Source organism: Cyprinus carpio, chromosome A23, assembly GCF_018340385.1.
Source record: "Cyprinus carpio isolate SPL01 chromosome A23, ASM1834038v1, whole genome shotgun sequence".
NCBI lineage: Eukaryota > Metazoa > Chordata > Actinopteri > Cypriniformes > Cyprinidae > Cyprinus > Cyprinus carpio.
Genome location: NC_056594.1, coordinates 22,517,704 through 22,532,832, shown reverse-complemented (window position 1 = coordinate 22,532,832; position 15,129 = coordinate 22,517,704). Strand labels below are relative to the sequence as shown.

General features: G+C 34.4%; 1 protein-coding gene across 1 annotated transcript; it reads left to right on the top strand.

Moving 5' to 3' along the window:
* The first annotated feature begins 5,899 nt into the window (after nucleotides 1–5,899).
* On the top strand, nucleotides 5,900–14,601 carry LOC109059680 (specifically androgen-regulated gene protein-like). Its single transcript, XM_019076849.2, has 4 exons — nucleotides 5,900–5,998; nucleotides 10,855–11,029; nucleotides 12,130–12,316; nucleotides 12,395–14,601. Exons 2-4 carry the CDS (start codon nucleotides 10,925–10,927, stop codon nucleotides 13,909–13,911), a joined length of 1,809 nt encoding a protein of 602 aa, XP_018932394.1. The 5' UTR covers nucleotides 5,900–5,998; nucleotides 10,855–10,924; the 3' UTR covers nucleotides 13,912–14,601.
* The last annotated feature ends 528 nt before the right edge of the window (nucleotides 14,602–15,129 follow it).

Genomic DNA, 15,129 nt, shown 5'->3' with positions numbered 1-15,129 from the left:
TGCTGAGCCTAGATTATTACTCAGTTTGTGTTCCACTTTAAGTATATAGTCCCATTTAGCCCTTTTGATTTTACGTTTAATCTCCTTTTGAATACTATGTAATTCCTGAAGATTATTTTGTCTAAATGCTATCTTTTTCTTTTTCAATAAATCTTTAAGTTGTTTTCTCACCCATGGCTTGTTATTGGGGTATATTTTGACAACTTTTTTAGGAATTACAGTGTCCTCACAATATGCAACCCATGAGCTTACCACATCAGTCAATTCATCTACAGTATGTTCCTTGAAGATTGAACAAACTCCTCCCACAAGGTACAGTCCAACAGCCTTGCAGAGCCAGCGAAGCCTCTTCAGACCAGACCTTCACTTGCCTAGTATCCACTTTCCCCCTCTGAAGGCAAGTGCAATACGCTGGAATAAGATGCACGCAGTTGTGATCGGCAGAACCCAGTGGGGGGAGAGGGACAGATTTATAGGTACCTTTAATGGAGCCATAACACTGATCAAGAATGTTCCCGTTTCTAGTTGGGCAAGACACATATTTATAAAAACATTTTAAAATTTTGTCCAATGAACAATGATTAAAGTCACCTAAAATTAGATTTGGGGCATCGTGGGACACTGCCTGTAGTTTCTGAACAGTATTATAGATTAGTTGTAGGGCAGTGCTTTCGTCAGCCTTCGGGTGGATATAAACAACAGTTACGAAGATCTGCGGGAATTCCCTGGGTAGATAGAAGGGGCACATGGAGACTGAGAGTAGTTCAATGTCTTTTGTACACAACTTTTCTCTCACTAACGTTGTTTTGCACCTGCGCTCATTTATGTACAGGCACATCCCCGCCCTCTCGAGACTTGCCAGTGGTCGCTGCAACCCGATCCATACGAAAAGGAGCACCAAATCCATCCAATGTAATGCCAGCATCCGAGTCCTCTTTTCCCAGACATGTTTCTGTCAGGGCCAGGATACATGCTTCTTTAAATTCATGTTGATATAGGACATGGCCTTGCACTTCATCAGACTTGTTTCGGAGGGACTGCATGTTAGCAAGGATGATAGAGGGCAGAGGAACGTCTCGCTCGCTCACGTAATCCACCTCTCCTACCCCGCTTCCTTGATCTTGCAATAGGGTATTGCTATGGTTGCTTGCTAGGGTGTTCGAAGTGATTGCTGAGGTGATGCTAGGGTGGAGTTCCTATGTGGTCACTAGATGGTACATAACTGTCCACAACAAACCCTGCAAATTAAGAGAAACTTCGGTGATAATATCCTTACAATTATAGGGATTTCTTAACGACATGTAGGCGTGCATCTTTTATTGTCATGTTAGGGAACTCATTTTCACATACCAGTCAGTCTCCTCAATGATTAAATAATGAGTCCCATGTTAATGAGCTGATTGATTGTGTCTAAACTAAACAAAATCCTTCTTTTATCAGTTATTAATTTTGGTCGTAATTCACTTGCATCTGGCTCTCCAGTGATCTATTCATGTGAGTTGTACTATTTTATATTATATAAGTTTATATTGCTGGTTTTGAAAGTGAAGGATTGATCTTCCTGGTGTTGAACAGGTTTAGTCTCTCTGTGCTTTAGGGTGTTGTTCTAGGCGTGGACACTTTCGCTGTTCAGATTGTGAATTCCAGTGGCCAGATGTACAGGCATAGCAACATCAGACTCCAAACACCAAAACACTGCACATGTGGGCAGCTCACATCCAATGACGTGTTGCGCCATTGTTAAGAAATGCACAAAAATCCCCTTTTTTCATTTGTTTCAGTTCAGAACCTGTTTTGTATTATATAAAGGATTTCACTCGTCATTCTGCTTTTGTCTTTTGTTCATTCTAAATGACAAAACCATCATAAAATCTCCAAAGGATGGGTTACCTGGGAATAAAAATGATGTGATGTGGATTTGTGTTTGAAGATCTGAGCTTCTGAGTTTGCCTTTATTTTCAGTCTGGTGACAACACATTCTCATATATGCATCATATATAGATATATTTGATATATGCTCATGTACACATTACATATATAATATTTATTCATAGTACATACTCATATTACGACATATGGGATCTCTCTTGGGAACTACAGCCAGGCCTCCATGATTTTAGCAGCTACTCGTCCGGCCCTGAATATCCCTGCACCCTAAAGCGGTCTGTAGTTCAGATTTACTTCATGCCAACAACAGAATGTCCTGACGAAGATCTGAATTGGTCAAATTATCTAATCAAAACAAGACATCTCTTTATAATGTAATGTTTGGGTAAAAAATTTCATATAACTTAAATGTCTTACATTTTAAATATCCAATATTTTTATTGTAAAATATATTGTCATTTTATTTGATTTTAAATGGCAAAACAATATTTTCTGTTAAAAATGTGGATTTTATTTTATTTATTTTAATTTTTTTTTTATACAAAATGTGCACCAGCAAAAAACCACAAGAAAAACTTTATAAATCTCCAAAATATCTAATATCTAAAATATCTTACATTTGTTTGAAACAAGATGCATTTACTTGAGAATTAATACTTCAAGATATATTAAGACATTAAATCTTAAAAAAAAAAATCATATTCAAGATACATTTTTTAAAGTTAAAAACTCAATAAGAAATCATTGCTTAATATTATTTGAAATGATTAAATTAATAAAATAAATGAAATGTTTATATTATAATTATAGTCCAGATTAAATGTGCATTATTAATGTTTTTTAATGATTAATATTTTAGAACTATAAGACTACTTTGAATATTTTTGAAGCTTAGGTAAAAAAAAAAAAAATAGGTAAACCAAAGTAACTAAAAAAATAAAAATAAATAAACAAACAAATCAATCAACATAGGCCGATGATCTCCAATGGAAATTTCTAATGTAATATTTTTAAACATTGATTTGCTGAGATATTCTTCATGCAAAGTAACTGCTTTCAGTTTTGTTCTTTCATTTCTTCTCCTCTAGATGTCCCTATTTAGCTCATGAACTAAAGGAACAGGACTTGGCTTCAAACCAAGATCTTTCCCTTCTGTCTCAGTGCCAGTTGATGGAGGAAACCCCATGAATACGTGATCTGAAGTCTGTCATCCTTGCTTTGCTCAGTTGGTTGTTAGAGACAGTTCCTTGAGTTGTAAGAGGGGCTGATGTTTAATGAAGCCTGGTATATTTCTAATGTATCTAGTTGGTTCTCTATTAACTGTGTTTGTGGTTCTGTTGTAGCTGAATGACTGGAGTAGGGCATGACATTAACAAGCTGCAGGTGAGTGTATTAAGTGCATGTGTTGATGAAACACTAGAAACGCAGATATAGTTTTAGCAGGCGGTGAGATTAAGCCACAGTTGGTAAAAGTGGATTGAGAGAAGCTAATTCAGGCTAATCTTTGCCCTTGAAACTGTAAAAGAAGAATCATGATGGGACGTGTCTGACTCAATGAAAACACAGCAAAAAAGCATTAAGGATCAAGGACCCCACAAATCTTCCTTTTCTGACCGGCAGCTCAATCCTAACACATCAGCAATAAATTTTTAAACATGTTTTGTGGTTTGTGATTCATATTTTTATACCACAGGACGATTTATGCAAGTCTTGTTAGCACTTAGATTTTGCATCATTAATAATATTTTCCATTTGACCGTCCAGTTCTTGCATTGTTTTTCATTAACACAAAAGAATGTCTAAAGGGAGCCTCCCTTGTAATTGTCCGATCTTGTCCTTTGCTTGTTGTCTGTCGTGAAAGCGAGAGTGAGGTCACCTACTGTAACATCTATCTTTGATCTCCCTCTCATTGATCTCAGCTTATGCACCTCATTTTTGAGTGTTATTTGTGGATAATTTTGCCAGTTTTCTCTCAAAACTGAGGTGCATAAGCTTAGATCAGTGAGGCCTACAATCAGTCAGTTCCAAGCATAAATACAAAACCTGTGCTAAATGAAAAAAAACAAGTTGGCAAAAAGATTGAATACAAGATAATGAGAAATTTATAAGCAATTTTTGTAGGCCGGTTATTTGTGACTGAGAACACCACAAGTGTAACACAAGGTGGGGGAAAAAATCCCAATAAGTGTACAAAAATGATCAGATTTTATTCTCTGTGTGAGCAAAGTCAGTAGGTTTTAGTCCAATGTGATTCCATTAACTAGCATTTTTGGGGAAATTTTGGTCAAAGTGACCAGAACACAACATGAGGGTTAAGAAACTGACAAATATCATGGTCAATATACAGTCAAGTCATTACAGATGTTGTTTAATGGTTATTTCCAGCACCTTCACTTCAACAAAGAAGCAGCAAAGAACTATTTCTGGCTGATATAACTTGAATTCAGATTACGCCCAGAGTTCAGGCAGGTTTACATTGATTACATACCATAAACTTAAAAACCGGAACCAAGTCAATGAATGACCAGGTGGAATGTCATCATTAAACAAAAGCCATGAGCTAATTTCTCAGAGCTTTACTTTTGTTTGCTTTTGCTAATGGGGAAATTGTAAAATATCAGACCTATGTACCAGTGCCCTCAAAGGAAAGCATGCCTACATTAGGGATGAGCATCACAGGGCTGCTTTTCCTAAAAGTCATCACAAGAAACCACTGATGCTTTTGTGAAACGCAGTCCAGAATATTTCTTACCAGAGGACAGAAAAACATAATAAGTTTGAGTTATTTCACAATAAACAAACTGAAATGGTAGCCTACAGGAATTAATTTATTTAAATAAGTTTGTTAATATTGATCATGTTTCTATTTTTACATTTACATTTAGTCAAGCAGACGCTTTTATCCAAAGCGACTTACAAATGAACAATGGTAGCAATACAACAAAAGGCAATGATTTTAAGTGGTATAACAAGTCTCATTAAACATTATATTTAAATTTTTAAATTATAATAAAGAAGTTAGAATAGGAAAAAGAATAGAGCAAGCTAGTGTTAGAGGACTTTTTTTTGTAATCAGAAAAGAAAATAACTATAATATATATATATATATATATTATATATATATATAAAATATATATATATATATATATATAATATATATATATATATATACTGTCAGAAAAAAGTTAAAAATAAAGATGGAAGGATGTGTTTTAATTGTTAGAGATGGCTGTTTTATGTGTGCAACTTGCAATCCCCATGGTTTTACTATACAGTGACCGAAGTTCATCTATAGTATTCCTAGATTGGTTTTACTATACAGTGACCGAAGTTCATCTATAGTATTCCTAGATTATGGTAAACTTATTTTAACCACGTGTAAACAAAACTATTATCTAATAAATTGTAATTAAAACGTTCTGAATGTTAAAATGCCTTTCAAATATACTGTTAAATGGGTATCATTACCTATTTAATCTTAATTATTAAATAATTTAATAAATTGAATCATTTAAAAGTTCAGTTTAGGGGTATTCATATCGAAGATACTGGCCTTTAAAAGTATTGGTATCATTTCGAAAACAAAAGTGGTAACGCCCATCCCTAGGCAACATTTGCTCAGTGAAATTAAATTAAATGCAGCTTTTTTCTATACAAAACCAATGGCTAGTTGTTAGCGTAGAAGTGTAAGTGAAGTGCACTAATGAGGTAGTATAACAACAAGTTCTTAGTCGATAAAGTGTAACACTGTAACGTTCTGTGTATTATAATCGCGATTTTATCTGCTGCCGCTTTAAACACTCGCGTTCGTAACATGATGAGGATATGTGACAATAATGTATGTTTACCATCGTGACATTCTGTATTTTATTTAACAGGCTATTTTAGACTGTGTTTACGCTTAAATTTCATTCTGAACAGCAGTGTTTACTGTAACGTGTTCATTACAGGCAGTCTCAGGCGTTCAGCCAATCAGCTGCGGCTCTGTGTGTAACGCATGCTCTGATTGGTTGAGAGCGCTACACTGGTGTAGACACTCACGCGCTCTGTGTTTTAGATTAGAACAGGTGACAGACTCGCAGGTGAGCGCCTGCAATTCCTGACGGACAAGGTAAGCCTTTATCTGCCTTTTGATGGGTTTCTGACGCGACTTTCAGACTCTTTTAATGATAGAGTGTTTCATACGCTTTAATAATAATATAAAAAGGCCCAAAACTTCATGTAAACAAACAATTAAAGCGTAAATGTAGGTCACCTGTGTGTCTGTAGTAGTTTTATGTGACTATCATGGCAGATAGAGATTGTGTGACACACGTTAAATCCCTCTTTACTATATTTTTTATGTGTGATATGTGTTTGTTAGTAAAAAATGACATTTAACTGTCCATCCATATTTACTTTTTCAGGGCTCAACAACAAAGGATTTTTACTTTGCTTATATATAAGTTATTAGGATTTGACTTTTCAAGAAATTATACTGCTATGTTGCAAATCTCCCTTAATGAATGAAACATTTGTTGGAGAACAATTGCTTATTGTGTAATTCTTCCTTGATTTTATCTTGCAACAGCTCATACTTCATCTAATGAAAATGAAAGCATGTTAATTGTGGTTTTATTTAGTTTTCAGTGCACACCTCAACAGCTGAAGGCTGGTCGTAAATCTTTCTGGTGTGCTGTGCTTGTATGAATGATGGGGAGAGTATATCGAGTTATGCAAACAGAGGTCTGCTGTGTTCATGTGTACTTTGCAGGTGGACGTGGACTGTGTGTGTTTATTCTCTGTAAATGATTGGCCAGGACCTGCAGATGGCTGGCCTTCATGTCACAGGCCAAATATTTCACCTTTTTTGTTAAACTTTGTATAACCAGTGAAACGGTGTAGAAAAATAGTTGTCTGCAGCAAGTTAATTATACAGTGGAACATCATTAATCTAAAATTTGCATGTATAGAATTCTGCGATTGGCCCATCAGAATAGAGTATTCCAGGGAGCTGCGTCATAAAAAGTTATACAATATTTTTCTAACATCTTGAATATTGTTTTTCAAACTTTTTCCTTTTTACTTGCAGACAATAACTTATGTTTTATATTAATGTATACACACACACACACACACACACACATTTTGAATAAAGAATATGGATTCTGAAAAATAGCAATACATCATTGACTTTAAACAATTTCACATCCACATAAATGTAAACAAATGCTGATATTTTGTTGTTCTACTATACATAGTACATAAAACATAAATATTCAGTAAAATGGTTTTAATTATGTAACTGAAATGAGGATTATAGTGAACTAAAGCTAAAACCATAAAACAATTTTTGTTACTTGGAATAAACTTTAACTGAAAGAAAATAAAATATACTTAAAATAAAATAATAAAAACCCAAACTTTGTTATTGCTGCTAGGTGCCAAAGAAAGCATTGCATTTAGACATACTAAAATAAATAAAACTGAAAAAAAGTAATAATAATAATAAAAATGAAAACTATATAGACATATCAAAAATAGTAAATGACAAAAATTTTAATAAAACTAAATTAGGAAATAGAAAAATAAAAACTAATTTAAAATGCTAATAAAAACCATAAAGGTATATTGATACTAAAATAATTCTGATTTAAAATGGTATTTAAAAATTACATTAAAAATGGCATTAAAAATTAACCAAACATTGAAAACAAAAATATAAAACAATAAAGAAAACACCAGTAATATTATAAAATATGATTTTTAAGGAATTAATAGTTCTTTAAACGACTCTTTACATGATGCATTTTATATATATATATATATATATATATATATATATATATATATATATATATATATATATATATGTATGTATATCATGTATGTATGTATATATATATATATATATATATATATATATATATATATATGTTATCATAAAATGATTTTAATCAGTTTCATATTCTCTGGCGTATCTCATTTACATCACAAGCTGATGCATTTAACATTTGTTTTTTTTTATGACTGAATAAACAAATTTTCAATTAAATTAAACAAAAGCTGATATTTGCTGGCTCTACTTTAACATTGATGTCCTGGTTCCTGTTCTATGTCTATTTTAAGCCGCCACTCCCTCAAATAAACAGAGAAAACATAAAGACATTCACTTTATGAAAACAAAAGTGTGTGTGGGCTCAAGGGTAAGAGCGATGATAACTTCACGCTGTTTTAAAGCTCCATTTGGCACGTCATACCGATCCGATTTCACCTGTTTGCATTCTAGTCATAGTCAGAGACAAACCACCCTCAGCCCATAAGGCTCGGTGATTTTGTTAATACTTGAATAAATTCAGCGAGCATCAGGAATTTGCAGCAGATTCAGGCGCAGTGACATTCCTGGGCAAACACAGCTTTTCTAGGTGTTGGCCGAAGCCATCGCCCTCTTCATTGCGTCGTTTCTCTCACGGAGTCACAGAAAGGTGTGTGTTTATAATTACCTCACCTCACCTCAGCGAGGCACAGCACCTGAAATATGCTGCTGGCATTCTCACTTGTTCACATTTCTCCAGGCGCTGCTGTCGTCTGTGTTTCTGACTCTGAATATTCTCTCTCGATATGTTCATTTTGTTTTTGGATGCAGGCTTTGTTTCAAAACCTTTCTTTTTTGATCGTAGGGGGACGTTCACATATTTTTAGTATTTAAATGTTTGTGGTCAGTAAGACTTTCGTTTTTTTTTTTAAAGAAAGAAATTCATATTTTATTCAGCAAGGACACATTAAATTGATCAAAATGGGCATTTATAATGTTACAAAAGATTTTGGTTTCAAATGAAACAGCTCAACTGTTTTCAACATTGATAATAATCAGAATTGTTTCTTGAGCAGCAAATCAGCATCTTAGAATGATTTCTGAAGATCATGTGACACTGAAGACTGGAGTAATGATGCTGAAAATTCAGCTTTGATCACAGCAATAAATTACATTTTAAAATATATTCAAATAGAAAACAGCTATTTTAATGTTACAATATTTAACAATATTACTGTTTTCACTGTATTTCTGTTCAAATAAATGCAGCCTTGGTGAGCAGAAGAGACTTTTTTCAAAAATACAAAAAAGAAAAGAAAAATAACTATTGTATTTTTTTATTGGTCTTTGTAAACATTCATTAGACAAATGTACTTGAATTTTGTTTTTAGTTAAAATTCATTAAACACTAAAAAAAAACATTCAAACAGAAATATTATGTAAAATAATTAATAATTAATTAAAAAGACTTTAATACAAAATTTGTCATGTATTATGTATTTTGTTATATAATTATTTTAAATTATTTAATTTTTTTTAAAAGTTGATTGATTAAAAGTTTATGATGGATTTTTAATACATTTTTAATTAACTTTTAAGTAAGTTAACTAACAAAATTTTAAGTATATACATTTTTTTTTTTTTCACCGAGATCATCACAATGCATTCTGGGATTGCCTTCTCCACAAAATAACTACGCAATGCTGCTTTAGAATTCATCCAAGAGAAGGCATCTTAGAAGGCAGCAGACTCTTGCTGACTAACTTTCAGAAAAGTGTTCACTTCAGAAGTTCACCTGTGATTCCCTAAAATGCTTCTGAGTTTAATGTTCATTTTGCCCAGAGATCTTATTCAGCTTTAGCAGTTCCATTCTGAAATCAAACTTTCTTCATTAATAATATTAGTAATCTGGACACATTGTGTTCTCTGGGTGTAGGCTTTGAGCTCTTTCATTTAGAGTGCTTTTATTTTGATTTGCTCATCTCAACAGGTGTGTAAGGCATGCGCATATTCTTTGTGTACAGGGCGGATGCAGGCATTTACTGAACATCTAGCCATCTGTGCTTAGACATTCATTGACAAACTAATCGATTTGCTGCCTGTGCAAACCAACAATCTGCATGCAAAAAGTGCAAATCATTGTGACGGGTCTCTCCTGATGGGTCATGGACATTAGGCACAAACAATGCTAAACGCAAATACCCAAATGCAACTAAGCATATAATCATACATTGTTAGGAGAGAAATAGGCTTGATCCCAAAGGCTGTGTGTCCAGTTAAACGCTACTGTATTTTGGGATAAATTCATCAGTCATTCAGTGGAATCTGTTCAAAATACACAGATGCAAACCAGGGTTATTATACAACTTAAACTAAAAATAAAGAATAATAATAAAAACCATTTTGTTACATTAAAATAAACATTTAATTGAATAAAATATATAATATTTCAGCTAGTTGCCAAGACAGCACTTCTTGTTTTCATATTTGTTAATTTACTAAAATTGTATTATTTTAATAATTAAATAATAATAAAGTCAATTTTTCAATAAACACATATTGTAATAATATAAACCAATAGAAATTTAAAAAGCACAAAAAAATTGCTAAAACTTCAAAATTAAAATGGAAAATATAATAATAAAAACATTCAAAATATTAATAAAAACTATAATAGTATATTAAAGACACTGATGCAAACATGCTTGGGTTCATCTCCAAAAACCATGAACAAAACTATGAAAGATGAAATCATTTTTAACCCAGACTACTCTAGACATAGTTTGTCAGTTTTTGAGTCTGTTCTAAACTCCTATCTCATACAAATCTGTACAGTGTGTCGTCAACAGTGTGACTTCAGTCAGTTTTACAAAGATGATCGTGATAGATGCATTCCATGACAGAAAAGGGCTGTCGGGGTAAAGCAATGTTATCAGATGGGGAATACCATTGTACTTTGAAATACATTAGGGCACTTTATGATTAGCACATTTATTTACATTGTTATTGACTTGATACTCTAAAGCATTATCATGGAAAAATCATGGTAGTGTCCAAAATAACATGGACAGAGAACATCATATCTAATCATAATCACGATGATCGCTTAATCTGATGGTTTATTTATGTATTTATGTTTATTTATTATTTATATAATTTATTTTTTTTTCTAGATTGGTCCTCTATTTTCCATCATTAAAAAAGCTCGTTGAAGACCCGTGCCAGTTCCTCCTCCAATGTGCGATGCCAAAAAGTGACACCTGGCCTGGGGGCGTTTCCATTGACTCTTTGTCTGGAATGGACAGTGCAGGAAGCTGTGATAGTGTGCTCAGCAGCAACTCTGGATTTGTGAGTATGATGCCATTCATTCATTTCTTTGAACATCTATGATTTCTTTTTATAAATGTTCCCATGTTCCTGTGAACATCCTAGAACAGTTGACTCAAAACAAACTCTGATTCACCATCATGTAATTCCAAGCCTGTTATTGCGGTAATTTTTTCCATGAAACATAAGGGATTCTTTGCATGGATCTTTTCCTTGCAAAGACAGTTTATAGTGATAATATCTGTTAAACTCCAAAAACACTAGAAAAGTATCACAAAAGTACTCCTTTGGGGTTGGGCGTCATAAAAGATTAAGTAAAATTAACATTTTTGGGTTAACTGTTACCAAAATTCCATTTTTTGAACACAAAGAACTGTCTCTGCTGCTCCTTGTGAATGCTAGGGGTTGAAAAGTTGCTTTTGAGCAATACTGCTCAAAAGAGGAATAAGGAAGCATGGAGTGATTTTTATCTAATTTGAACTAAAGTTATTGAAAAACATTTTCCCATTCTTCTGTCATTGTTTACTCATTATCATGTTACTACAATACTCTGAATACAAAAACATAATGCCAATACTATATATGAGGAGCTTTCAACCTACAAAAATGCATAGAAGAACCATAAAAGCATGTTAAATATGTTTAAAGGTTAGGGTCACTAAGATTTTTTTTTTAAATGTTTTCGAAAGAAGTCTCTTCTGCTCACCCAGGCTGCATTTATTTGATTAAAAATGCAGTAAAAACAGTAATATTGTGAAATATTATTATAAATTAGAATAGCTGTTTTCTATTTGAATATATTGTAAAATGTAATTTAATTCCTCTGACGCAAAGCTGAATTTTCAGCATCATTACTCCAGTCTTCAGTGTCACACGATCCTTCAGAAATCATTCTAATATGCTGATTTGCTGCTCAAGAAACATTTCTGATTATCAATGTTGAAAAAAGTTGTGCTACTATTTTTGTTTAAACTGTGATACCTTTAAATTTGAATGATTCTTTAATGAAAAGAAAGTTTAAAATGACAGCATTTATTTGAAACTGAAATCTTTTGAGATTGCATCCTTGCTGAATAAAAGTATCAATTTATTATAAAAAATAACTTTTCTTTGTGTAATAGAGTGATGATAGTCTAGAGCACCTTTCTGCTGAAGAGAGAGCCTGTCTCATGTTCCTGGAGGAAACCATTGAGTCGCTGGAAGTAGAAGACGACAGCGGTTTGTCTAACGATGAGCCTGATCGCCCAACTAATGGCATGAAAGATAAAACTGTTCAGCGGGCGTCCATCTACCAGAACAAATCTGATGGTAAGCAATAGCAGAATAAATTAAAGTACCTTTAAAGATGGTCTATTTGTATAATGGCTCATAAATGTTCTCCTTCAGAGCTATCAGCCCACGAGGACCCAAACAAAGTGATTGGAAGAGATCGTAAACCATCTCAGAAGTACCTTGTGCCAACTCCTTTACTCCTTGCCAGTGGGAATGCAAAGATAGTCAGCAAACCAATGGAATCATCTCCCAAAGAAGCACCTGTGGCATTTATTGATGCACCTGATGGGTTTAGATCAAGCCCTGACCTTCAACAACCTGGAAGGACAGTTTCCAAAGAAGCTGCTTTAAAAGTAGCACCTGCCAAACCAAGCATTGGACTATCAAGTGATGTGGTGGACTTGCCACCTTCATTCATACCTGAACCTCCAGTTAGAACAAGTTTGCCTAGTGAATCGAAAGCCAAAGATGGTGCACCTAAGAGTTTGGATGTCAAGTCTCTGCTGAAGGAGAAGAAAGATTCCTCAGAGGTACCGCTGGAATTCATTCCTCCACCCTCAGACTTCATGGATGAACCGGAGAAGATAAGCCTCTCTTATTCGCCACCACCTCCAATGGTTTACGATGAGCCACCAGAATGGATTCCCGAACTCCCCAAAATGGAGCCTCATGTTTCTGGTGGATCTGTCAAGCTAACCGAGGCGACCAAATCAGTGAGCGCAGACCCAGATACGTCAAGTGAGCCATTATCCCACAGTGAGACCGAAAACCTATGCAAGGTTTCCATGAAGAAAGCACATCACTTGACTCCGTTAAAGGTTGCACACCAATCTGCAGCAGACAAACCGATGACACCATCGCCATCTTCAGAACATGTGCCGAAAGAGTTCAGCGATCCCAAAAGCCCACCGGCTGTGGCGCCCAAACCCAAGAAGCTCCCATCGAATATCATCATCAAAAGCCACAAGGATCCAGGCACCACGCATTCATTGCTTCCTCAAACCGAGCGTGCTCAGATGGATCCGCAGAAGATCCGAATGGAGGCTTTGAAAAAATTAGGCCTGCTGAAGAACGAAGAGGTTGAATCGGGCCACGGCGTGTCTCCTTCTCATTCGCCAACATTCAGAGCTAAAAAGCCTCAGTCACTTTGTAACCCAACAGAACCCGTTCAGGAACTGTCCAGACTTTCCGAAAGCCCCGTACCAGGGGATGTGCAACTACTAGTAGATACTCTAAAGCACCAAGATGCAAAGAGCAGGGAAGGTTCATTGAAGAGGCAACCGACAAGGTCCTATGAGATCAAAACGGCGTCACTGGAGCGCACAAGGTCTCGAACAGTCGCTGACCCTGTGCCACAGACAACGAACCCAGACAGGACCCAAGTTGAGTTGTCGCCAGGTCAGTTACGGAAGAGCAGAGTTCGACCTCCTTCTGTAGGGAGCGCAAAGGACTTTGGTATTGGCCATCATGCTGATGATTCAACCAAATCACTCAACGCTGCTGCGGTTCAGCCAGGGAACGATGGCCAAAAGTTGCCCCGCTCCGGAATAAGCGTGATGATCTCTCCACACAGTAAAAATGGAGAGAATCGAAAGGAAGCCTTGAAGAAACTGGGATTACTGAGGGACTAATGGATGGTGCTACTGACTTTCTCTGGTTACTCAATTCACAATTTATTCTGGGTATTAGGAACATTAGCATAGAAATGACAAGTGCTGATGATACAGATTTGACATTGTTTGTGATACTTTTGGATGTCGGCTTGGTGGTCGATTTGCATCTTTAGCTACCTGCTTAAGTAAGTGACACAACATAATATTTGCACTTTCTTCTAAATTGTTTTGTGAAGGCTGCGTCCACATGAATTTGGATTAACCTGAAAACAGCATTTTCTGCTCTTCTATCGTTTTCCAAAAGTTGCTTGTCAACTTGGAAACATCTGTTTAAAATGTCATAAAATTGTTGAGACAGTGTTGGGAGTAATTTACGTAATCAGATTACTTTTTCAAGTAGCTAGTAAAGTAACAAGTTACTTTTTCAAATAAGTAATGCTACTTTGTTTTCACTGATACCTCTCCTGTCTCTGTGTTGAGAGAAATTGGGAGGCTTATTAATTTCACTTTTGGCATGAAAGGGCCTTTACAGTTGCCAAAAATAACTAACGGATTAATGTGTTACTTTCAATAAAAAGTAACTAAGTAATGCAATTAGTTACTTTTTAAGGAGTAACTCAATATTGTAATGCATTACTTTCAAAAGTAACTTTCCCCAACACTGCTGAGATGATACGAAAGATTAGAAGTAATAAAGTTATCATGCTATTCTTCTGGAATGATCATTTATTAGCAAAATACCCCACCACTTGCTTATTTTATCTTGCTATCCACTTTCCTAGTATTGCAGTATAGTGTTTTAACTGTGTCACATGACTAAATAGGCATCATCTTTTTTGAATACCTAATCGTAAATGGCATTTTCAACTTTATTCACTTAAAATGCTTTATGGAAATATTGTTTTCAAATATATATTTAAATATTTAAAAAATATTTATTTAAGTGTGCGGTGTGTATATACACACATATGTGGTGTGTGTGTGTATATATATATATATATATATATATATATATTATATATATATATATATATGCTTAAATATATGTTTCAAAATATAATTATGTAAATATATTTTCTACCAATATATTTTTGGCCATGTTTATATTTTAAAATATTAATATATTTTAATGAAATAGCATATATTTTGGCCAGAAAAAAAAAATATATATATATATAATTTTTGCTGTATGGATAACAAAGCTCTGTTTTTGCTGGACAAAAAAAAAAAAAAAAA